This window comes from Salvelinus namaycush, chromosome 12, assembly GCF_016432855.1.
Source record: "Salvelinus namaycush isolate Seneca chromosome 12, SaNama_1.0, whole genome shotgun sequence".
Lineage (NCBI taxonomy): Eukaryota > Metazoa > Chordata > Actinopteri > Salmoniformes > Salmonidae > Salvelinus > Salvelinus namaycush.
In genome coordinates, this window is record NC_052318.1 from 15676319 (window position 1) to 15703299 (window position 26981).

General features: G+C 44.1%; 1 protein-coding gene across 1 annotated transcript; it reads right to left on the minus strand.

The window, feature by feature from the left end:
* Window positions 1-5082: 5082 nt before the first annotated feature.
* LOC120056780 (myotonin-protein kinase-like) lies at window positions 5083-26846 on the minus strand. Its single transcript, XM_039004986.1, has 13 exons — window positions 26678-26846; window positions 20134-20225; window positions 19964-20047; window positions 16066-16161; window positions 15691-15839; window positions 15169-15262; window positions 12987-13184; window positions 12263-12511; window positions 11987-12066; window positions 11755-11851; window positions 10938-11107; window positions 5342-5363; window positions 5083-5235 (listed from the first exon to the last, which is right to left on the minus strand). The coding sequence occupies exons 1-13, from the start codon at window positions 26844-26846 to the stop codon at window positions 5083-5085; spliced, it is 1653 nt and encodes a 550-aa protein (XP_038860914.1).
* Between the last annotated feature and the right edge of the window lie 135 nt (window positions 26847-26981).

The window sequence follows — 26981 nt, forward strand, 5'->3', positions numbered from 1 at the left end:
AGTTCACCCAATCCCAGGGCATTAGTGGTCACTGAATGGTTTGATGAGCATGAAAATGATATAAACCATATGCCATGGCCATCTCAGATCTCAACTCAGTTGAACAATTAAGGGAGATTCTGGAGTGGCACCTGAGACAGCATTTTCCACCACCATCAACAAACAACCAAATGATGGAATTGTTTGTGGAAGAATGGTGTCAAATCCCTCCAATAGAGTTCCAGACACTTATAGAATCAATGCCAAGGTGTATTGAAGCTGTTCTTGCTCATGGTGGCCCAATGCCCTATTAAGACACTTGGTGTTTCCTTAATTTAGTCAGTTACCTGTATATCAACACGTGTTATTCGAACCAGTTCGTTTGGCACAGAACTTTTAATTACTATCTTCTTCTATGAGTTTTAATGGCAGTTGGCATCTAATTTGTTGCATTACCGCCACCTACTAGACTTGAGTACAACTCCCTTATACTTTGCTTGAAAAATAAAAATGTACTAAATAAATACGCTACCATCTAACACTACTCACTAATTTCAAAATTCTATCAAATAAAATGAACACCACCCTACTCCACTAATTAAATGTATTTATTCCTACCTCATGCCATCATCCTGAAAGGGTGGGACATCAACACTTAACAAACCCTGTAACTCTTCTGATGTCAAGTCTCACACACCCAAATACCTCTCTGCATCTGCCACCACAATCTCAATTTTCTGAGACTTCTGATCCATCCCTGCAGTACAATTGATAACCATTGCTATAAATGCAAAAAATCCAATCTTACTGAAACTTATATAACTTTTTGGCCTATCCCTCTGTACTGGTATGTCTCTACTACTCTCACCACTCCTCCCCCTTAACCCATCTTCCTCTACTTTCTTCACTGCCTCAGTATATGCCAACTTCTGCACTACTCTAACCCTGGAAACCTCAACCTGCCTCTTTCACACTGGACATTTCTGATCTCCAGCTCCATGGGCATCCCTACAATTAACACATTCCACTAGAGGTTGACCAATATTAATCGTACACACTGCTGCCACATGCCCATAAGCTTGACACCTGTAACATCGTAATGTATTCGGGACATACGCTTGTATAGGATAACTTATATATCCTAACTTCACTTTGTCAGGCAAAGACTCAACTTCAAAACTCAAAAGAACAGACAATGACATTTCTGTTTCCCTACTCTCGCCACCCTGTCTGCGTCGCATCAAACGACGAGCATCACATACACCAAGAATCTTTCCCCTCAGCTGGTTAACTTTTAAATTTACTGCTACCCAAGTTAACACTCCTTTCGTTGGTGCCCTTATCTTGAGAACAAAACAATTCACTTTTCTTGCCCCCATTCGTTTTACTACGAGCGCATTCTCCCTCTGCCCAACAGAAACACAAACAATTATCATTAGACCACTTCTGGTTACCCTCATCGATTCCACATGACCCAACTCTTTTTTCACCCACCGTGAAACCACAAATGGATCAGCCAAAAGGCAAGAGTCCACTTTTAACAATAAACTTCACTCCTACTGTCACAGACTCATCTTTTTCCTGATCCTCGGTGCATACCTCGGTCTCCGATAACTTCACAGCACCTACCACCTCCGATACTTCACCCTCATTCACTTCCGTTTCTCCTCCTGTCTTCAGCTCCATCTGCTTACACTTTCTACCATTCTTCTTCAACAAACCATCTCCATTTTTCCCACCATTTTTATCTGACTCGAGCTCACCCTCTTCTTCCCTCTCTCTCTTAGACCTCTCTCCCTCTCTTTTTCCCTCCATTCCTCCTCAGTTTTCCAAGTATACGTCTCCTTATGATAATACTGCTGCCCCACTCCTGACACCCATCTTGTTCTTGCTTTTTCTAGGGACTCCTTGCCCCCCTTCCTTTTAATTACTATGATTGATGGTTTCTTGATTCAACAAGTCATGATTGTTGGTAGCCTAATAGGCTAATATAGACCTTAGCACATTTGATTATCATAATTTGAATTGAAATTATTTGAAACACAATTGAAAATGTTGACAACAGGAAAAATGTTCATAGGAAATAGTAATCACAGCAAAAAGTGTAATAATTCCCTTCAAAATGAATATGTGTGTTTTATCCTTTTTCGACCACATAGGGGCGATATAGGCTTACGTCTCACTTCATTCATGAGCCAAGAGATAGATCCACAATAAATACTTTATTAGTATAATCAATATGGTTTCCAAAAGATTATTAAATATGTGCAGACAAACTTTAAGGCATCTCAGTAATCAAATATAATACCACTTCTTTTAAAGCAAATTAAGTAAGAAAAAGAAAAAAAAGACCCTTAGTGCCCAGTGATTGAACAGTCGTGTAATGCCTCATGCACATCTCAAATATCGCTCACATATAAAAGGCCTTGTAAGCTATGGTGAATATTTTGTAGCATACAGCAATTCTCTCACCAAAATCCGGTATTATTCTCTCGCATGCTTCACTGTCCAAAGGAACATATATGATTTAACATGGCTTTCCCTAACAGCAAGGTGCATAGCATTTTGGCAGTATGATCTATAGCTACCACAGTATACATTTTGTGGATTTAAACCAATGTTCTTGAGATTATTAATTGGCTATACTGTACTCTAACCAGAATAGCAAACTTTCCTTCATACCATTGCCTTCCTTGTGCCCCATTGCCCCCGATCATGTATTCTAAGTATACAGTTGAAGTCGGAAGTTTACATACACTTAGGTTAGAGTAATTAAAACTTGTTTTTCAAACACTCCACATCTTTCTTGTTAACAAACTATAGTTTTGGCAAGTCGGTTAGGACATCTACTTTGTGCATGACACAAGTAATTTTTCCAACAATTGTTTACAGACAGATTATTTCACTTATAATTCACTGTATCACAATTCCACTGGTTCAGAAGTTTACATACACTAAGTTGACTGTGCCTTTAATCAGCTTGGAAAATTCCATTAAATTATGTCATGGCTTTAGAAGCTTCTGATAGGCTAATTGACATCATTTGAGTCAATTGGAGGTGTACCTGTGGATGTATTTCAAGTCCTACCTTCAAACTCAGTTTCTCTTTGCTTGACATCGTGAGAAAATCAAAAGAAATTAGCCAAGACCTCAGAAAAAAAATTGTAGACCTCCAGAAGTCTGGTTCATCCTTGGGAGCAATTTCCAAACACCTTAAGGTACCACGTTTATCTGTACAATCAATAGTACGCAAGAATGAACACCATGGGACCATGCAGCCGTCATACCGCTCAGGAAGGAGACGCCTTCTCTCTCCTAGAGATGAACGTACTTTGGTGCGAAAAGTGCAAATCAATCCCAGAACAACAGCAAAGGACCTTGTGAAGATGTTGGAGGAAACAGGTACAAAAGTATCTATATCTACAGTAAAATGAGTCCTATATCAACATAACCTGAAAGGCAGCTCAGCAAGGAAGAAGCCACTGCTCCAAAACCGCCCCAAAAAAGCCAGACTACGGTTTGCAATTGCACATGGGGAGAAAGATTGTATTTTTTGGAGAAATGCCCTCTGGTCTGATGAAACAAAAATACAACTGTTTGGCCATAAAGACATCAGTCAGGAAGTTAAAGCTTGGTTGCAAATGGGTCTTCCAAATGGACAATGACCCCAAGCATACTTCCAAAGTTGTGGAAAAAATGGCTTAAGGACAACAAAGTCAAGGTATTGGAGTGGCCATCACAAAGCCCTGACCTCAATCCTGTAGAAAATGTGTGGGCAGAACTGAAAAAGCGTGTGTGAGCAAGGAGGCCTACAAACCTGACTCAGTTACACCAGCTCTGTCAGGAGGAATGGGCCAAAATTCACCCAACTTATTGTGGGAAGCTTGTGGAAGGCTACCCGAAACGTTTGACCCAAGTTAAACAGTTTAAAGGCAACACTACCAAATACTAATTGAGTGTATGTAAACTTCTGACCCACTGGGAATGTGATGAAAGAAATAAAAGCTGAAATAAAATCACTCTCTCTACTATTATTCTGACATTTCACATTATTAAAATAAAGTGGTGATCCTAACTGACCTATGACAGTGAATTTTTACTAGGATTAAATGTCAGGAATTGTGAAAAACTGAGTTTAAATGTATTTGGCTAAGGTGTATGTAAACTTCCGACTTCAACTGTACATCATCTATCCTAGCACTGGTCCAAGGCTTTACGTGCAGCTTGCTGACGCAGAGCCTTCCTACAACCTACACAGCCTTGATGTAGGAAGGCTCAGCATCAGCAAGCCCTGGACCTGAGCTAAGTGTAACCTTAAAGTGTAACCTTGCAATCCCAGAAATCGTAAAACACACCAACCTCCGATCTCTCCGCCCATAGCCTTCAGTCAACATTTGCTTGATATTGTTCTGTAGATGTTATCTATGTATTCCAAACAGGCCCATCTAAAAGCATGCTTTCATTAAAGCCTGTAGTGCAACGAATACCTCTCACATTCAACACAATCCACTCTTACATGTATAGATACAAAGTAAACCACTAGATTATGCTGTTAAAAATTCATGACTGAACATTTGTACGCCGTTAATATTGGGCAAAATGCACCAATAATGTCCAGGTGTGCTGGAGAGTGTGTGCTTATGGAGTGGACTGATTGTCCCCTCTGGCTGTCACTTAAACCAGCAATGTCTCTTTGCTGTGGTGTCTTCTTGTTGTCAGAGCTTGCTTTTACCTCAGTCCGCTCAGAGATATAAGTGCCCACATAGCGACACTCGGAAAGCAACAGGCATCCATTAGTAGTCCAGGAGGAGATGTCCTTCATTTACATTTTCTATACCTCCCCATTCATTTTAAGCTACTGACAGTCCTTAGCTTTCCTATGGTTATCCCACTGCTCCATGTTCCCCGTTACCCCATTCATGCCCAGCACTCTGCTCACTCTTAATTCTATATATGGGACAAGTGCAATGAGTATAGCATTCGCTTTAACACCAGTCCACCATACTGGCTCAAAACTCTCTCCTTCAGAGGTACTGTAATAGGACTCTGTGGTGGATGCAGAGCAGCATCATGCTGCTGCCACTCCAGTGTGTTCTGTCCACTTCACGTTAAGCCCGTTTCATCCCCACCCTTCATCCCTCCAGCCATGTGGTGCTCCTGTCCTGTTAGCCGAGGGGGTGTTTGGGGGAAGGGAGCAGCTGTAGCGTAGGGAGTGACACATCTGGGTCGCCCCTCGATCCCAAGAGGAGGAGGTAGCTAACCCAAGAGGGGGGGCGGGGGGTTCAGGAGATCTCAGTACAGCAGTGTCTGTCCCAGGCTTGGAGATCTCCCCCCTCCGCACACACCAACAAGTAGGACTCACTTCTCTCCTGTGGCCAGCGCATCTGAGAGAGAGGGAGAAAGAGGAGGAGAGGGAAGGGAGGGAGAGGGTGAGAGGAAGATAGAGAAGGAGAGAGAGGGAAAGGAGAGGGAGAGAGAGAGCATAAAGGAGGAGAGATGGGAGACAGAGAGAGAGAGAGAGTATAAAGGGGGAGAGGTGGAGAAAGGAAGGTGGAGCCATTGTGGGAAGAAGGGGGAGAGAGAGCAACAGTGCAAAGAGAGAGAGATGCAGTCATACAGTCGTTTTTTCATCAAGTATATGGGTGTGTCAAATGGCACCCTATTCCCTATATAGGGCACTACTTTAGACCAGACCCCTATTGTCCCTGGTCAAAAGTGCACTAAATAGGGAATAGGGTATAATTTGGGACAAAAGCATAATTTACAGTCCCTATGTTTTACATCTCCTACCCTGTGAAACAGCAGCAGGTGGCGGTGGAGAGGGATCACCAGCGGGTAGTGACAGGCAGGGAGCGATTTCTTCCCCTGAAACACACTCACAGTCACGAACTGAACAGGATTGCAGGCCAGGGTACAGATGCAGTCTTTTTTTTGTGCGAGTCACAGCACAGCACAGCACAGCTTGCCGCACCCGCCTGGGTCAAAATCCGTGAGAGAAAGGCAGACACAAAATCATTTCATTGGACCTGGGCATGACGAGGACTCGTTATTTCAAATTAATGCAGTCAAATATATTTCGCCAGGCGAGTGTGGCATGCTGTGCTGTGACGTGCCCAAAAAAGACTGCACCTGTAACGCTTTATTTGGATAGTACAGTTATCCACTAAGTCTCGCCCTACCCCTAACACTAGTTGTAGATCAGCAAGGCATATAGACCAGCAAGTTGTAAACCATCTATAGAGGACTATCCAAATAAAGTGGGACCCATTGCAGGAGCAGAAATATGGGTTGGGTGTGAGTGGGGTAAGAGCTTGTTATGCTTTATTTACACTACCTCTATATCCACATGGAAATGTACACACATTCTCTTTATATACCCCAAATAAGGCCAATGTTAGTTGCTAAAACAAGCAACAAAATGACCAAGCAGACAGCCAAATAGGTTGTTTGTTTGCCCTCAGAAAGCCTTTGATCATCTCAGAAAGAGAGAGAGAGAGAAAGAGAGTAAGTCTTACATCGTCCAGACAGTGTGCAGGCAGAGAAAGAGACGACGGGCAGACACGCAGTTCTGTGATTGGAGAAGAGAGAGGTACATTAGAACAGCCCAAGCCTGGGTTTCCTAAAAGCATCGTAGCACTAAGATCATCTTAATTCCATTGAAACTAAAGGGACGAACGATGATCTTAGTCCTACAATGCTTTTGGGAAACCCAGCCTAAGAGAGCAGGGGCCTGTTCAGGAGGGTGAAAAGTTACAGGAATGTTCAGATAGAAATATATTTTGTAGAACAGATATGGTTGTCTGTCACCCAGAATTGGGGATCGTGTCAGCTCTATCGTGTCAGCCCAGCTAGCACATAATGTTCTGAGAACCATACTGTATGTTTCTTAGAGCTTGGTGAGAGCGTGGTTTTCCTATGGTTATTTTGCAGATAACCTTCCCACAACATTCTGGGAGTGGTGCAGGATATCCAGCTAGCACATAACGTTCTGGGAACCATATGTTTCTTAGGTGGGAATTTCTGTACATCAGCATAACAATTTCTACAGGTTTCCTCATGGTTCTATTTAAAGTCATGTTCTCAGAACATCAGGAAAACTTTCCATAGAAATTACAAGAAAACATTAGTAACATTCAAAGAAAGTTCTAAGAATGTTATTTAAAAACATATACGTTCTGCTCTCAGCATCAACAAAACTATATCCTCTATCTAGTATGCTCAGGTGTGTTGGCCACGCCCACTAATTGGCCACATCTGATCTTAATGACTGCTTGTTTCCTTTGAAATGGGGTCTGTTTGAATAGACTAAAATTAACAGCTTTGTATAAATACAATAAACATGGCATGCTAGCTCCATCCTGGTGGCGCAGTGGACTAATTCCATGGATAGAAACAGAAGATCATAGGTTCAAATTTCACTGATGCCGAGCCACAATAAAAATACATGTGTTTGCATGATTAATGCCTTGGGACACATGGAAATTAATTTGCTATCTGTACTTGGAGTTCAAAACAGTGTTATTAAAAGTCTTATTGAAACATGTTCTCAGAATATTATTTAATTACCTTGAAATAACGTATCATTTCCGTTCTCAGAATCTTAATGAAATCTTTCAGGGAAAGTAGTAGAACGTTCTCAGAACCTCCCTGCAACCCAAAAATGAACATTCCCAGAACAGGCTAATTGTTCATTTCCGTTCTCAGAATGCTTTAAAAACATTCAGTTTTACCGGTCAGGAAATATATGACTTCGTTCCCAGAACCAATGGGAAACCAAAAACTTAAGTTTACACAACTTCCAAGGAGCAAAATAGCTGGGAGTTCTATTCCTCATGACATTTCTATCTGCAGCATTCCTCAATGTTTGCCTACTGAACGTGGCCCAGGACTGAGTAGCTGCACTTTTGCAGGAAACTGTTTTGGGTGGGTGCACTGCTGATGAGCCAGCTGTGAAAGTCACAACAACAACAAAAACCAAAACAATTTCAGCAGGAGTGATTGCGTGAGTGAATGGGTGTGTGGAAGTGAGAGAGAGAAAGAGAGAATGTGATGAAAATGAAGTGATTGGAAAGGGCGTGAGGCTTTGCCAGTATTTCTTGGCAACTTTTTTAAAGTATAGTACGTAGATATGTTTATTATTTCATTAACAATATTGTTTCCCCTTTAAACAAGCTAGCCGGTCCTGTTTATCTGCTTGTCAACAGCGCCTGTCATTTGGTGCATTCTGGGAGTTGGAGTCCTCTAAGGGACTGACTGCATCCAGCCCTCCATTCACACATCCATCCATTAGAAACCTACCCCGAAGGAGACCCCTAACACTGCATCTTTAAAAGGCTCATTACGCTGTATTGATTTATAGCGAGGGAGGGTCAATGGCTGCATACCAGGCCTATTCTTAGAGGGGATATTTATTGTTCTGTTCTGGCCAAGGGCTCCAACATAAGCAGATGCTGCTTGGTGCTCCTGCTATGAAACACTATTTTTTCACAGTATGTGGCTCATATGGTCTGGAAATCCTACCATATCACATTTGTGTTGTTAGACACTGTTGCATGTGAAGAGATGCTATAGCGCTTATAGATGTCTATGGGATGAGGTAATGCTGCTACACAATTCCAGGGTTGTGTTCATAAGGCATCAAATGTATGAACACGTTTTGAAAAAGGGAGGGACTAGATGGATTTTTCCAATAAGAAAAGCTCATTTTAGTTTTCCGTTGCAAAACGGTTTTAAAAGTTTTCAGTTGTGTACCTTTATGAACACGACACAACCTTCAGGTCAAAAGTTCGAAATGGATGGAAAAGAAACCCAAGGAAGGATGATAGAACAGGGAATGATTCAGGCATGAGGGTTTTTTGAAGAGGAGATGAGGAGGGATGAGTGCTGGGTCCCTTGCCTGTCTCCTTGGGGGACTTCAGGTCCTGGATCTCCCCCCTCAGTCTCTCCATCTCTTTCTCCAGCTCTCCATTCCTCTTCTCTGCCTCTTGCAGCCGCCTATGTAGATGATTGGATAAGGTCAGCTTTGAATACAAGGGCTCTGGTATTGGCTATGAATACTCACCTAAATATCAAAAGGCATCATTACATTATGGCTAGTATTAGCTACCTATAATATACAGTGGCTTGCGAAAGTATTCACCCCTTTGGCATTTTCCCGATTTTGTTGCCTTACAACCTGGAATTGAAATAGATTTTTGGGGGGGTTTGTACAATTTCATTTACACAACATGCCTACCACTTTGAAGATGCTAAATATTTTATATTGTGAAACAAACAAGAAATAAGACAAAAAAAACAGAAAACTTGAGGGTGCATAACTATTCACACCCCCCCCCCCCCCCAAAGTCAATACTTTGTAGAGCCACCTTTTGCAGCAATTAAAGCTGCAAGTCTCTTGGGGTATGTCTCTATAAGCTTGGCACATCTAGCCACTGGGATTTTTGCCAATTCAAAACTGCTCCAGCTCCTTCAAGTTGGATGGGTTCCGCTGGTGTACAGCAATCTTTAAGTCATACCACAGATTCTCAATTGGATTGAGGTCTGGGCTTTGACTAGGCCATTCCAAGACATTTAAATGTGTCCCCTTAAACCACTCGAGTGTTGCCGTAGCAGTATGCTTAGGGTCATTGTGCAGCTGGAAGGTGAACCTCCATCCCAGTCTCAAATCTCTGGAAGACTGAAACAGGTTTCCCTCAAGAATTTCCCTGTATTTAGTGCCATCCATCATTCCTTCAATTCTGACCAGTTTCCCAGTCCCTGCCAATGAAAAACATCCCCACACCATGATGCTGCCACCACCATGCTTCCCTGTGGGGATGGTGTTCTCGGGGTGATGAGAGGTGTTGTTTTTTTTTCTTTAAGCAATGGCTTTTTTTCTGGCCACTCTTCTGTAAAGCTCAGCTCTGTGGAGTGTGCGGCTTATAGTGGTCCTATGGACAGATACTCCGATCTCAGCTGTGGCGCTTTGTAGCTCTTTCAGGGTTATCTTTGGTCTCTTTGTTGCCTTTCTGATTAATGCCCTCCTTGCCTGGTCTGTGAGTTTTGGTGGGCAGCCCTCTCTTGGCAGGTTTGTTGTGGTGCCATATTCTTCCCATTTTTAAATAATGGATTTAAAGGTGCTCCGTGGGATGTTAAAAGTTTCGGATATTTTTTTATAACCCAACCCTGATCTGCACTTCTCCACAACTTTGTCCCTGACATGTTTGTTGAGCTCCGTGGGCTTCATGGTGCCGCTTGCTTGGTGGTGCCCCTTGCTTAGTGGTGTTGCAGACTCTGGGGCCTTTCAGAACAGGTGTTTATATACTAAGATCATGTGACAGATCATGTGACACTTATATTGCACACAGGTGGACTTTATTTAACTAATTATGTGACTTCTGAAGGTAATTGGTTGCACCAGATCTTATTTAGGGAATTCGTAGCAGAGGGGGGAAAACTTGACACGCACCACTTTTCCATTGTTTATTTTAGAGAATTTTTTGAAACAAGTAATTTTTTTCATTTCGCTTCACCAGTTTGGACTTTTTCGTGTATGTCCATTACATGAAATCCAAATAAAAATCCATTTAAATTACAGGTTGTAATGCAACAAAATAGTAAAGTCTGTCAAGTATGAAAGGAAAAGGTGAGGGAGACTCATTTTTAGCAGTAGAGCAATACTGAAATAAAAGCATAGGCCCCATATCTATCTGTGTGTGCCTAACAATGTTTGTACTTCTGCCATGTTGTGCTGCTGCCATGTTATGTTGTTGTCTTAGGTCTCTCTTTATGTATTGTTGTGGTGTCTCTCTTGTCGTGATGTGTGTTTTGTCTTAGTTTTTTATTTTTTGCCTCTTGGTAGGCCGTCATTGTAAATAAAATGTGTTCTTAATTGACTTGCCTGGTTAAATAAAGGTTAAAAAAAGGGTAATTTTTTTTAAATATATGTATCTGTCTGTCTCACTCAGGAGTGATCTAACCTGTGCAGATCCTCATCAAGTACTGAATTCTGGTCGTTCTCCTCCTCTTCCTCCTCTGTTGTGGTGTGAGCCGACTCTGCAGTACCCTGCTCCAAGGCTAGGGGGAGCTCAAGCAGGGCAGGCAGGTTGTCAGGCGTGGTCAGGACATCTCTGAGCTGCCACATCTGACTCTGAAAGCCCACAGCACCCCTCTCAGTGTTAGACATACACCGCCTGATAAAGGTTAACATTGTGTAGCCCTCAGCATCAGTGGAGGCTGCTGAGAGGAGAGCACAGGTTATGCTGAGCACAGGTGTTTGGTGGTACCTTAATTGGGGAGGACGGGCTCATAGTCATGGCTGGAACAGAGCTAATGGAATGGCATCAAACCATGGTATCAAACCATGGTATCAAACTATACCATTCCACCTATTCCGCTCCAGCCATTACCACGAGCCCATCCTAACCAATTAAGGTGCCACCAACCACCTGTGCTCAGCATAACCTAATCTAGCAGTCATTAGTATTTATTGCATGCCTAACTTCGACGTATGCCACAAAACACATTCAAGATGTTGCTAGCTCAGGAAGAGCTAAGCATTTTGGTCACAGCTTAGTGACACACGAGAGGAGGAAAGCACTAAGCGTTCCTGCATAAATAAATTGACATGTATGTGTAACAGGGTGGGAGTCCCAACCTACAGCTAATTAGCTAGTGGTTCCACATCGGTTACCCGACTACTCAAATTGTCCTTAGTAGCCAATCTAGCAGTTGGTATTCTAGTCTTGATTGTTAAAACGTGACTCAGCTAGTTGTTAGTGTGGATAGTCAACCTACGAGCTTATCCTGGAAATTGAAGCTTGGCAACCCAAGGTGTCGCTGGTGGTCAATCTCCATCATGATGTCACGACTGCGATCCAAGGCACCTGTCTGTCTGTAAGAGATACAAAAAACCCCAGAAAGAACAAAAGACAAAGAAAACATTATAACTGTGTTGATATAGTTTTGTATGATACCCCATTAATTTGGGGTACTTTGATACTGAGACAGTATATGATATGAATGTGACCTTGTAGCTGTGTAGGAGTAGCCAACGAAAGCCAGGTGAACTCCGATAGGGGCCTTGTCCATAACATCACTCAGTGTTTCCTTTAGGACACAAGACAGCATTACAAATAGAGTGCTTTATATGTTTATATGTTATCTGCTATATTTGCTTTTCAGGCTTGCTTCTGGAGCCATGTAATATTCTATGGAGTCCCTTAAGGCTCTGTATTAGACTCCTTTACATTTAAATGGATCGTATATAGATTGTAGATTGTATATTGGCTTTTTGGATTAATACCATTTCACTGAGGCAGTCATCCAACACGTCAAAGTTGGAGGTGTCAGTGGCGTTGGAGACTTCAGGTTGGAAGGGTGCTGGAAGTTCATGCAGGGAGCCCCAGTCTAGTCCACAGAAGAAGGGGTGGGCCCTGAAGTCCCCAGAACCCCTGGTCCCCATACGATCCTCCCTCTCGCAGATTAGCCCCATGATGAGGGAACGGGCCTCATCTGAAACCTCGGGGCCAGACGGGGGGAACTCAAAGTGCTCCTGGGGGGACATAATGGTTGGTTCCTCTTAGTTCTTCAGAGTTCTTTAGGTTTGAGCTCAATATATACCTCTTTGCACTCCTTGCAGATGTATAAGAAAATGGTCTCAAAGATCACTATGGCCCAATCCCAAATTGACCCCTAAACCCTACGCCCTATGCACTTGCAGAGATCTGATTTGTTTTGACAGGTGTAAGCAATATTATAATAGGAAGCTATGTGGAAGTTTCACCATACTGCTTGTACTAATTGAATTATCTAATATCTCCACAAGTGTAGGGTTTAGGGGTTGATTTGGGATTGTACCCTAGTCCCTATTGAATATTAGTTATTGTTTGACATCCTTCCCTCTTCGTATTTCCTATGACTTTTTGCACCGATATCTACAGAAACATATGGAAAATGTTCTGATGACCCTCAACATGTTCTCTTGATCAATCTGTAAGATTAGTTTCTGTATAAAGTCACCATCGTACCTGGAAGTTCATGATCTTGGCGTAGGTCTCAGAGATGGAGTCTGCGTAGAAGGGTGTGGTCCCCTGCAGCATCTCGTAGGCACAGACCCCCAAGGCCCACCAGTCACACTCAGGGCCATAGCCTCCCCCTCCCTCCACCGCACGCAGGATCTCTGGGGACAGGTAGTCGGGTGTGCCCACCGCCAGGGAAGAGTGCACCTGCAAATACACAGACACATGTCAAGGCACACAAATGGATTTACAAAAGTTAGAATTCTATCCTCGGGACGCAACATGTTCACATTATAGAAAAGAGAAACCTGCCCTCACTGAAAGTAGTATTTAGATTTCTAATTGTAGCAGCAGAGGTCGCACACTGTCACACAATAACACACAGAGGAGTACACCTTCGTGTAACCGAGGTGGTTTGGTGAATAAGTACACTGCTCAAAAAAATAAAGGGAACACTTAAACAACACAATGTAACTCCAAGTCAATCACACTTCTGTGAAATCAAACTGTCCACTTAGGAAGCAACACTGATTGACAATAAATTTCACATGCTGTTGTGCAAATGGAATAGACAACAGGTGGAAATTATAGGCAATTAGCAAGACACCCCCAATAAAGGAGTGGTTCTGCAGGTGGTGACCACAGACCACTTCACAGTTCCTATGCTTCCTGGCTGATGTTTTGGTCACTTTTGAATGCTGGCGGTGCTTTCACTCTAGTGGTAGCATGAGACGGAGTCTACAACCCACACAAGTGGCTCAGGTAGTGCAGCTCATCCAGGATGGCACATCAATGCGAGCTGTGGCAAGAAGGTTTGCTGTGTCTGTCAGCGTAGTGTCCAGAGCATGGAGGCGCCAGCAGGAGACAGGCCAGTACATCAGGAGACGTGGAGGAGGCCGTAGGAGGGCAACAACCCAGCAGCAGGACCGCTACCTCCGCCTTTGTGCAAGGAGGAGCAGGAGGAGCACTGCCAGAGCCCTGCAAAATGACCTCCAGCAGGCCACAAATGTGCATGTGTCTGCTCAAACGGTCAGAAACAGACTCCATGAGGGTGGTATGAGGGCCCGACGTCCACAGGTGGGGGTTGTGCTTACAGCCCAACACCGTGCAGGACGTTTGGCATTTGCCAGAGAACACCAAGATTGGCAAATTCGCCACTGGCGCCCTGTGCTCTTCACAGATGAAAGCAGGTTCACACTGAGCACATGTGACAGACGTGACAGAGTCTGGAGACGCCGTGGAGAACGTTCTGCTGCCTGCAACATCCTCCAGCATGACCGGTTTGGCGGTGGGTCAGTCATGGTGTGGGGTGGCATTTCTTTGGGGGGGCCGCACAGCCCTCCATGTGCTCGCCAGAGGTAGCCTGACTGCCATTAGGTACCGAGATGAGATCCTCAGACCCCTTGTGAGACCATATGCTGGTGCGGTTGGCCCTGGGTTCCTCCTAATGCAAGACAATGCTAGACCTCATGTGGCTGGAGTGTGTCAGCAGTTCCTGCAAGAGGAAGGCATTGATGCTATGGACTGGCCCGCCCGTTCCCCAGACCTGAATCCAATTGAGCACATCTGGGACATCATGTCTCGCTCCATCCACCAACGCCACGTTGCACCACAGACTGTCCAGGAGTTGGCGGATGCTTTAGTCCAGGTCTGGGAGGAGATCCCTCAGGAGACCATCCGCCACCTCATCAGGAGCATGCCCAGGCGTTGTAGGGAGGTCATACAGGCACGTGGAGGCCACACACACTACTGAGCCTCATTTTGACTTGTTTTAAGGACATTACATCAAAGTTGGATCAGCCTGTAGTGTGGTTTTCCACTTTAATTTTGAGTGTGACTCCAAATCCAGACCTCCATGGGTTGATAAATTTGATTTCCATTGATATTTTTTGTGTGATTTTGTTGTCAGCACATTCAACTATGTAAAGAAAAAAGTATTTAATAAGAATATTTCATTCATTCAGATCTAGGATGTGTTATTTTAGTGTTCCCTTTATTTTTTTGAGCAGTGTATAACCATGCCTGAGACCTAAAGACTTGGTTAGCTCCCTGAGCCTTGGCTTTAGCTCGAAGGGCTTACACAGCCTTGTGACTCACAGTGGACCCAGGTTCGATACCCACTCTGTTACTTTTGCACAACAGTATTGTGGAGTGAATTGTGAGTATTTTGTGGCCCTTTGGGGCCTCTCACCATGCCATCCTCCTGGACCCTCAGACAGGAACCAAAGTCCCCCAGCCTGACGTGGCCCTCCGCTGTCAGCATGATGTTGTCAGGTTTGATGTCCCTGCAAAGGGGAGAGTGAACGATGCAAATCTGACTATGCACATTCACAGGTCTGAACATTATTCTTACTGTTCCCAGGTCATCTATATGAGATTTCATAGCTAACGTTCCCATGGTTCTTGGAAGCCTAGACTCAGAACTTGCGGTGCATGGACCAAAATGAAACCATTAGATGACGTAGACAGTCCACACTCAAAAAGAGACTTCTCAAGTTCTATTATGCCTATTTATTCATGCATTCCAGAGTCAACAAACATTATTTGAACCTCTCTTGTAGGTCCTCCAAAGTAAGGAACAATGTTCCCCATTTTCTGAGAACATTTCTTCCAGAAAAATGACTGTTTTCAGAACATTACGGCGGTATTCTAGGAACACCACAAATTGTTTGCTGGAGGTTGTCATGTTGCCAGGTGTCTCTGACCAACTAACCTGTGCACATAGCCCATCCTGTGGATGGAGTCGATCGCCATGACCATCTCAGCCAAGTAGAACTGGGCCATGTCCTCAGGGATACGGTCGCCAAACTTACTGAGCAGGGTCAACAGGTCACCACCCACGTAGTAGTCCATCACCAGGTACTGAGAGAGAGAGTGAGAGCGAGAGTGAGTGAGAGAGTGAGCGAGAGAGAGAGATAGAGAGATGTGAAGAAGAAAAAATGAAGAGAAAGAGAGATTAAATTATTATCCCTTGGTGTATTTCAAGGGAAAGAAACGGAGGGAAGTGACTGAATCACACCAGGTAGACTGCAGTCAGATGTGAAGGCTGAAATGACCCTGATGTTTGCGATTTGTCACTAATACCCACCAGGTAATTGTCGTCCTGGAAGGCATAGTGCAGCTCTGTGATCCACCTTCGATCACCCTTCAGCAGAACCTCTCTCTCCTCCTGGTAACAAGCTGTCTACAGGACAGAAACACAAAGATGCAACACAGAGAGACAGATGACCTCACATCCCAGCTTGGTTCCTTGGAAGTTGTGGGAACATACGTTTTTGGTTTCCCGTTGGTTCTAGGAATGAAGCCATAAGTTTCCTGACATGTAAAACGGAACGTTCTGAGAACGGTAGTGACATTTTTGCCTGTTCTGGGTACGTTCCTTTTTGGGTTGCAGGGAGGTTCTGAGAACATTGGTTTGGAAACTATGGTTTCCTGAAAGTTTTCCTGGGAGGCTTTATTAATGTTCTGAGAACAGAAATTATAGCTTATTTGAAGGTAATTAACCCTCTATGGCATGACTTTTTATTTTGGGGGTAAAAAAATATTTCACATGATTTTTTGGGGAGAGCTTGGGGGTCCCTGATAATATATCTATCATAAAGTTTGTCGTCCATTCCCCCCCACCCCACACCCCCGAACCAGACATTGGTTTGTTGCCTCAGGGCTGGAATAAGGAAAACAAGCGATATATGAATTAGAACAAAAGTTTTATTTTGACAATCATCCACTACAAATAGTTCCAACCAATCACAATTAGAAGCTTTAAAGTCAAAACATCAAACAATCTAATTAACAAACTACTACTAATTACAACTAACACCTCATGTATAAATGTTTCTCACATTTCATATAAACATATAAACCAACATCCAAATGACTGTCTGTGTGTGTGTGTGTGTGTGTGTGTGTGTGTGTGTGTGTGTGTGTGTGTGTGTGTGCGTGTGCGTGTGCGTGTGCTTGTGTGTGTGGAGGGGTTAGCCTATGTGTGCGGGTATATGTGCGAGTGTGTGTGTGTGTGTTTCAGTGTGTCTGAATGTGTGTTTGTGTTGTTTATTGTTTGAATCAGTGTTTCTCTTTTTGACAAAGCACACTCTGATTTCCAATTCTGTGTGGAACCTCAGGAAGCAGTTGCTGGTGGATGTGAAACAGAGGTGGACATCACATTTCTGGCACTTGGCTTTTGGTGTACCTGTGCACCCTGGTACCTTGCATCTCCCCTTCTTTTCAGCCATAATCATCCAGTGGGCTGTGGCATCCAGGTGCACATCAGGGACTGGAATTGAATCAGGGGGGTCCTTTCCTCCTCTTCTCCTCATACTCACCAGCAATTGTGGAACTGGGACGACCTTTCTTGCACTCCACTCTTTCCACTTTTGCATAGGCCTTCAGTGATGTATGACTTGAAGGTATACAGCTTCATTTGTTCCTTCTTTCTCATGCCAGTGCCTTCACAATCACTTCAGTAGAGCAGCCAGGTTGTCACGATGATCATATCCAGGAAGTGGAACACCAGCCGGTGGTACCACTTCTTTGATCTGATTTTGTTCCGGTACAGTGCACTCAGTGAGTCAAGCAGATCCACCCCACCCATATCCTTGTTGTATTCTTTCACCACAGCAGGGCAGGGGACTTTGGTGATCATCTTTCGCTTGCGATCCCACCTGTCAACCTCAGGGATTTTTTGATGGCCTCCCTTCTATTCAGTATCATGGTGTCAGCTACTTGGGACAGGGCAGACTTTGTTCCAAAACATGCGGGTGCCTGGTAAACCAAACAATGACATGTACACCACAATACCCAGGAACTACTCCAATTCTTTTGTAGTGAGGTTACGGGGCTTGTTTGCGTTACATTGTATCGCATATAAATTTGACTGCCCTACAATAACTTCCAGAATGTCTTCAGAGAAAAACTGCTTGAAGTACTGGAGGGGGACATGATATCATCAGATCTTGAAATCAGGTCCTGCCATTCTGGGTAAGCATTGAAGTATGCATTGTGGGGTGTTCTCCACCAGGGTAGGCGTGGAACATCAACCTCTGCTACATCTTCATCCTCAGACTCGGTCTCATTGTCAACAGACAGGCATGTTCCTTTAAAAAAGAAAGCAGGAAGCACACATTTGAATGTGTCATATACCCTTCTTCATCCACTGACGCACGCGCACACGCGCAATCACACGCACACATTACTTTGCTGACTGACCCCTAACTGACCCATGACCTCCTAACTGTCTGTCAAACCTGATTCGGGGATCCACTCTTTCTGACTCTCAAGCTCACTGTCCTCACTGTCAGAGGGAATGACCCTAACTGCTCGATGATGTTCCTTCCGCACATAAAATGTTGTGTCCATTTCCTGTAAGTATCAGTAGATAGTAAAGTAAAAACATTGACTATGGTCATAATTATGCATCTGAGCACATCTCCACACTTTAGCATGATCAAAAGTGGTCTAACTGCACAATGTTGCCCTGAGGCAACGAACCAAAAAACACTGTTTTAGTATATAAATAAAAACAAAATAAGTCTTCAAACAATCAAACATACTTCTTTAAATACTCATGCACATGCATATATTTTTTTATATAAAGCACAAAGTTATTTCAATTTAAACATGTTAAAAAGTGATTTTATCTTACCAATTGGTGGCAATGTGTCCCATGCGGCTTTGCTTCCTGAAAGGACTGCTCCACTCCAGACAAAAGGCCACACTCACTTCAGCCCCTCATTTCATAGGACACAGACATGTCCGGTGATATTATATATATATATCTTATCTTGTGAGGTCCAAAAAGGTAGTTTGTTACCATGCCATAGAAGGATAAATACAATTCTGAGAACAATAAGATTTTTAATAACACTGTTTGCGTTAACTGTTTTGAACTCCAGCCATATATAGCAAATTCATTTCCATGTGTCCTAAGGCAGTGTTTCCTAACCCTGGTCCTCGAGCACCCTCAACAGTACACAGTTTTTTGTAGCCCTTGACAAACACACCTCAGGGAACAATTTGAGAACAGTACTTTAAATAGAACCATAAGGAAACCTGTAGGAAACGTTACGCTAAAGTACTGAAATTCCCACAGAAAAACGTTTCTTAATGTTCTCTGAACTATTTCAGAACATTCCCAATGTCAAACCAGTTGGAGAACGTTCCTAGAACATTACTAAAAATGTAATCAAATGTAACCATGTTTGAACTTTTAGGAAATGTTCTGTTAAAGTATTGAAACACCAAGAAAATAACGTTATTTTAATGTCCTTAAATTTGCTATCCTGCACCATTTGTGTCCTAGCAACTATCCTGCACCATTTGTGTCCTAGCAACTATCCTGCACCATTTGTGTCCTAGCAACTATCCTGCACCATTTGTGTCCTAGCAACTATCCTGCACCATTTGTGTCCTAGCAACTATCCTGCACCATTTGTGTCCTAGCAACTATCCTGCACCATTTGTGTCCTAGCAACTATCCTGCACCATTTCTAGAAAGTTGTGGGAAGGTTGTATTGCAAAATAACCATAGGACAACATTCTCAGAACGTTATGTGCTAGCTGGGATGTTGTTTTACAGTAGACGCAAGAAGCAACAAAGAAGTTGGTTCTATAATACAAAATGTATCTGTTGTTATGTGAATAGTAAAACCCACTAAAGACAGACGTTATTTTAATGTCTAGTTTCAAATGACATTTGATTGAGTTGTCAATAAACGTGAATTCAACATGAAAACAAAAACCATGTCATTATATTTAGCTTAGAAATAATAAAATAATAAAATATTGTTACATACACCAGATAAGTGCAGTGAAACGTGTTGTTTTACAGGGTCGATCATAGCTTAAAATTTCTTTATGTTGATTTTTGCAAATCCAATCAGTTTTCCATGTTGATTCAATGTCATCACACTTATTTTTTTTGTAGTTGAAACAGTGTCGATTCAACCAGTTTGTGCACAGTGGGAAGGTTCCTGTGTGTGTGTGTTTACCTCTCCTCGCTTCAGCATGTCCCACTTATTCATAATCTTCAGCGCGTACACTTGCTGTGTGCTACGCATCCTCGCCACAGCCACCTATAAATACAGCAACACACACGTTACCACGGAGATAAGATTCAATTGTCCAAAGTGCACCTTGACTTTTGGCGGTGTACTCTCACCTCACTGAAGGTCCCTCGACCAATCACCTTCAAGATGTGGAAGTCATCCCTCTTGATGCGTGTCTTCTTCACCTGCCTCACCAGGGGCTCCGCTGTGATTGGAGGAGAGAGGACAGATTTCATGAGAAAAGACATGGAAAGCGGGTGTTTGAAAATAAATGAATTCTAACTAGGGTCAACTTTTGTATGGAGAATATATTTTATACACTCACATCCTCCAAAAGCAGGCCTGACAAGCCTTGAGTAAGGACTAGAGCTAGACACTGTGCTTGTTTATGTAGATGGCCCTCCTCTCTCTCTCACACACACACACACACACACACACACACACACACACACACACACACACACACACACACACACACACACACACACACACACACACACACACACACACACACACACACACACACACACACACACACAGTTAACAAGAAGACCTCCGGGTATCCTGGCAAAAGCCGTCTGTTTCCTTTTAACTTTCAAACAAACACTTCCAAGTGTCATGGGTCACCAGCCTCCCATGAAATACAACCCAGAAACAGCCAAAACACACGCATGTGTATTTTTGTGTGTGGTTGGAGAGACTGTGGATCATATGGTAGAGCTTGAAATTTGCAATGCCAGAATCGTGGGTTCGATTCCTGCTAGACCACCATGCTAAAAATGTATGCTCATATGACAGTAACAAGCAGCCAGTTCCCCTTTAAGACACTGGTGTTCTGAAATAGTCTAAGAGTGTGTCTAAGAATAGCTGCCACCGTTTAATACTTTTTTAAGGCAAGTTTTCCAGCCCCTTGGTTTTCTTTTTTTCTCCACTCCCCTCTCCTGTGGGGAGGAATGCGAGCGAGACCAAGGCAACAGTATAAACTGTTTTAGTGGGGAGAGAGAGAGAGGGAGAGAGAGAGAGGAAGGAAAAGAGAGAGAGAGAGAGAGAGAGAGAGAGGAAGAGAGGGAGAGAGAGAGAGAGAGAGAGAGAGAGAGGGGGGGGGGGGGAGAAGCTTCCAGACCCACTCAGCCTTTCAGGCATCTTGTAGAAACAACCAAATATTTTGGCTTCCTTGAGTGTGTCCCAAATGGCTCCCTATTCCCTATATAGTGCCCATAGAGCTTTAGTCAAAAGTAGTGCACTATGTAAGGAATAGGGTGCCATTTGGGATGCAGTTATAAAATTCCTTTATAGACTTTCAGAATGGAGCGATGTACTTGTGCACAGCGGCTGTTGTGACTGGCATGTGACTGTAGATTTGGGGAATCTGTCCAGGATTTTCATCAGGACCAACAATGTTGACAGACAATATTGAGGCTGTACAAAACCATCTCTTTAGCTCATAGCAATGCTTTGGAACACCCTAGAACAGTGGATCCTAATACTTCGCATCCTGTGACCCATCTAAAAACGTTTTCATTGGACCCTCAACACATTTCTTGCGACTCTCTACATGTCAGAGAATGACTCCGGGGTTTTACATGCGTCAGTTTAGCATTTTCCGCACTAATGGTTAAGGTTAGGATTGTGGGAGGGGAAGCTGATCCTAGATCTGTACCTAGGGGAAACTTCACCCAGGAGTGTCAGAGAAACTGTCCCTGTCAGCAGGACATGCTTGGTTGATGAGAGATGATGATTGTGAAACCACAGGAGAGGATATGGGGTCAGAAATCACCATTCTTCCTTTCCACCCATCCTGCCCAGCTGTATTCCCCTGCACACACACACACACACACACACACACACACACACACACACACACACACACACACACACACACACACACACACACACACACACACACACACACACACACACCACACCACACCACACCACACCACACCACACCACACCACACCACACCCACTGGTTGACAGAAAACAGGGCCTGATGGAAAGTATGGTATGGTGTGGGGTGGGGGGGACGCTGAGAGTCTTTCCTCTCCTCTGCTTGCCCGCCTGTGTTGTTTACCCTAGTTCTTTAATGATGGAACAGTGCCAACCAGCCCAGCCAGCACACAGCCTCATAAATGGACATGTCTTTCCTCCAGGGAGATGGAAAGAGACAGAGAGAGGAAAAGAGAGAGAGACAGAGGGGGTGGGGGGGGGGGGGGGGGGGGGGTCATGCCTGTTGCTATTTTTTTGTTTAACTTTTTTATGGAGGTCTCAAGAAGTTGAAAGATACAAGTAGAGGAACTGACACTTCAAGGTTGGGTCACATCAGGTTAACCCTCTAGTCAAGGTTGGGTCACATCAGGTAAACCCTCTAGTCAAGGTTGGGTCACATCAGGTTAACCCTCTCGTCAAGGTTGGGTCAAATCAGGTTAACCATCTAGTCCAGGTTGGGTTACATCAGGTTAACCCTCTAGTCAAGGTTGGGTCACTACAGGTTAACCCTCTAGTCAAGGTTGGGTCACTACAGGTTAACCCTCTAGTCAAGGTTGGGTCACATCAGGTTAACCCTCTAGTCAAGGTTGGGTCACATCAGGTAAACCCACTAGTCAAGGTTGGGTCACATCAGGTAAACCCTCTAGTCAAGGTTGGGTCACATCAGGTAAACCCTCTAGTCAAGGTTGGGTCACATCAGGTTAACCCTCTAGTCAAGGTTGGGTCACATCAGGTAAACCCTCTAGTCAAGGTTGGGTCACATCAGGTAAACCCTCTAGTCAAGGTTGGGTCACATCAGGTAAACCCTCTAGTCAAGGTTGGGTCACATCAGGTTAACCCTCTAGTCAAGGTTGGGTCACATCAGGTAAACCCTCTAGTCAAGGTTGGGTCACATCAGGTAAACCCTCTAGTCAAGGTTGGGTCACATCAGGTAAACCCTCTAGTCAAGGTTGGGTCACATCAGGTTAACCCTCTAGTCAAGGTTGGGTCACATCAGGTAAACCCTCTAGTCAAGGTTGGGTCACATCAGGTTAACCCTCTAGTCAAGGTTGGGTTACATCAGGTAAACCCTCTAGTCAAGGTTGGGTCACATCAGGTTAACCCTCTAGTCAAGGTTGGGTCACATCAGGTTAACCCTCTAGTCAAGGTTGGGTCACATCAGGTAAACCATCTAGTCAAGGTTAGGTTACATCAGGTAAACCCTCTAGTCAAGGTTGGGTCACATCAGGTTAACCCTCTAGTCAAGGTTGGGTCACATCAGGTAAACCATCTAGTCAAGGTTGGGTCACATCAGGTTAACCCTCTAGTCAAGGTTGGGTCACATCAGGTTAACCCTCTAGTCAAGGTTGGGTCACATCAGGTAAACCATCTAGTCAAGGTTGGGTCACATCAGGTAAACCCTCTAGTCAAGGTTGGGTCACATCAGGTAAACCATCTAGTCAAGGTTGGGTCACATCAGGTTAACCCTCTCGTCAAGGTTGGGTCAAATCAGGTTAACCATCTAGTCCAGGTTGGGTCACATCAGGTTAACCCTCTAGTCAAGGTTGGGTCACATCAGGTAAACCCTCTCGTCAAGGTTGGGTCACATCAGGTTAACCCTCTAGTCAAGGTTGGGTCACATCAGGTTAACCCTCTAGTCAAGGTTGGGTCACATCAGGTTAACCATCTAGTCAAGGTTGGGTCACATCAGGTTAACCCTCTAGTCAAGGTTGGGTCACATCAGGTTAACCCTCTAGTCAAGGTTGGGTCACATCAGGTAAACCCTCTCGTCAAGGTTGGGTCACATCAGGTTAACCCTCTAGTCAAGGTTGGGTCACATCAGGTAAACCCTCTAGTCAAGGTTGGGTCACATCAGGTTAACCCTCTAGTCAAGGTTGGGTCACTACAGGTTAACCCTCTAGTCAAGGTTGGGTCACATCAGGTTAACCCTCTAGTCAAGGTTGGGTCACTACAGGTTAACCCTCTAGTCAAGGTTGGGTCACATCAGGTAAACCCTCTAGTCAAGGTTGGGTCACATCAGGTTAACCCTCTAGTCAAGGTTGGGTCACATCAGGTAAACCCTCTAGTCAAGGTTGGGTCACATCAGGTTAACCCTCTAGTCAAGGTTGGGTCACATCAGGTTAACCCTCTAGTCAAGGTTGGGTCACATCAGGTAAACCCTCTAGTCAAGGTTGGGTCACATCAGGTTAACCCTCTAGTCAAGGTTGGGTCACATCAGGTAAACCCTCTAGTCAAGGTTGGGTCACATCAGGTAAACCCTCTAGTCAAGGTTGGGTCACATCAGGTAAACCATCTACTCAAGGTTGGGTCACATCAGGTTAACCCTCTAGTCAAGGTTGGGTCACATCAGGTAAACCATCTACTCAAGGTTGGGTCACATCAGGTAAACCCTCTAGTCAAGGTTGGGTCACATCAGGTAAACCCTCTAGTCAAGGTTGGGTCACATCAGGTAAACCCTCTAGTCAAGGTTGGGTCACATCAGGTAAACCATCTACTCAAGGTTGGGTCACATCAGGTTAACCCTCTAGTCAAGGTTGGGTCACATCAGGTTAACCCTCTCGTCAAGGTTGGGTCACATCAGGTAAACCCTCTAGTCAAGGTTGGGTCACATCAGGTAAACCCTCTCGTCAAGGTTGGGTCACATCAGGTAAACACTCTAGTCAAGGTTGGATCACATCAGGTTAACCCTCTCGTCAAGGTTGGGTCACATCAGGTAAACCCTCTAGTCAAGGTTGGATCACATCAGGTTAACCCTCTAGTCAAGGTTGGGTCACATCAGGTTAACCCTCTAGAGTCTGGAGTGACAGATGGGTAAGTTAGGTGACTTTTTTATAGCATCCACACAGCATCATTTTACTTTTGCAGAATCTATGCACCCCCTCCTCTATTTGGCATCTTATAACACAGATCCTGATTTTTAGGGAGATGGTATAATAATGCAAAATATTCATGCGAAATACCAATATATTACAGAGAATAAGGAACTATCCCAGGTTGAATACTCATAGCTCCTCTGTAGCTGCTGACACATGATCATTCCATGATATCCCACTGGGCACAAACATCAGTTCAACGTCTATTTTTGATTTACATTTGGTTGAGTTGTCAACTAACGTGAATTCAACGTGAAATCAACCAAAAATGTCACAATGACATTGGATTTAGGTAAAAATTTGGGTGAAAATAATATAAAATTCCCTTACGTGGATGACTTTTTGCAAATACAATCAGTTTCCACGTTGATTCAACGTCATCACAAATATATATTTTTTAAATGACGTCGAAACAACGTTGATTCAACCAGTTTTTTCCCAGTGCATAATACATTTGTGGACAACCCTGGCTTTGCATCCTCAAAGCGGGAGAAATTATGTTATGTGTTTTCCCTCTCCTTACATGCGGTCTAAACACTGAAAGGTAAAGATAAGAAATGAGACTCTAATAAGACATAAAACCCAGACGTAGACACATAAAACCCAGACGTAGACACATAAAACCCAGACGTAGACACATAAAACCCAGACGTAGACACATAAAACCCAGACTTAGACACATAAAACCCAGATGTAGACACATAAAACCCAGATGTAGACACATAAAACCCAGATGTAGACATAAAACCCAGACTTAGACACATAAAACTCAGACTTAGACACATAAAACCCAGACTTAGACACATAAAACCCAGACTTAGACACATAAAACCCAGACTTAGACACATAAAACCCAGACTTAGACACATAAAACCCAGACTTAGACACATAAAACCCAGACTTAGACACGCACACACACACACACACACACACACACACACACACACACACACACACACACACACACACACACACACACACACACACACACACACACACACACACACACACACACACACACACACACACACACACACACACACACACACAACACTCGGCCCCTACACACACAACCCTTGAACCCCCCACACACAGCCCTCTCCCCAACACACACCCCTCCATCTCCCAACACACTCCTACGCCCTATACAAAGAGCCGTATGAGCAATGATGGAGCAATGCAGTCATCATACCATACAGTAAGTCTGTGTGTGTGTCATTGCCCTGTGAAACACAGTCCAGAGACCTCTCTTCCCATGTACACCCGCCATAAAGGGAGAAGAGAACCTGAATGGTGTGTGTCACTGGGTTGCTATGTCTCATATGTACATTTCAGCGTTTCCATACACACTGACAGGAGGACGGAACTGAATAAGGACTCATGGGGGTGTTGTGATTTTGTGAAAACACAATGTGACAAGCCAGGTACAAAAGAGTGTTTCAATCTTGTCTTCCTTTTGCATCATTGCAAGAAATGTGTTTTCTTTCAAATACTTTAGGTGTTCTCAATTTCATTTGCACGGAGCAAAGAAACCAATGGATAATACCAAAAGTGCAAACTCCACACATTAGGCCTGCCGGGTTAGCATATTCGAACACAGGCAGGTTTTAGACCCTCAACAGTAAATAGACATGGAAGTTAACACACACACACACACACACATACACACACACACACACACACACACACACACACACACACACACACACACACACACACACACACACACACACACACACACACACACACACACACACACACACACACAGTAAAACTTTTCCAAGTAAGACACTGACCCCATTGTAGGAAGCTCGAGACGTACTTCTCCCTGGCAAGGGGTGACGAGTGGAACTCTTGGTACACTCCCACTAGCAGGTCCAACAGTGTCTGCAGTCCAACCGGCCCTGGGGCCTGGAGTTCCAACAGCAGTAGATCTGAGTCACGAGGTCCCGGGCCCGCCGACATGCTGTCCAGCAGAGGAGGGCCTCGGTTCAGTGGTGCTGCGACTCCCTGGAGTCCATGGAGACTGGAGGCTGGTGGCTGGTTCTGGAGTGGAGCTCTTCTAGCCACTGTCCCTTGTTTGTTTCACACCGGGGCTTC

Excerpts from the sequence above, each read along its gene's own strand:
- LOC120056780 (XM_039004986.1), bottom strand. The coding sequence starts at position 26,846 with ATGTCGGCGGGCCCGGGACCTCGTGACTCAGATCTACTGCTGTTGGAA. Across the intron at positions 13,185-15,168 it reads GGGTCCAGGAGGATGGCATG|GTGCACTCTTCCCTGGCGGT; the intron begins GTGAGAGGCCCC and ends GTGTATTTGCAG. Across the intron at positions 5,364-10,937 it reads CTTGATGAGGATCTGCACAG|ATGCGCTGGCCACAGGAGAG; the intron begins GTTAGATCACTC and ends CCTCTCTCTCAG.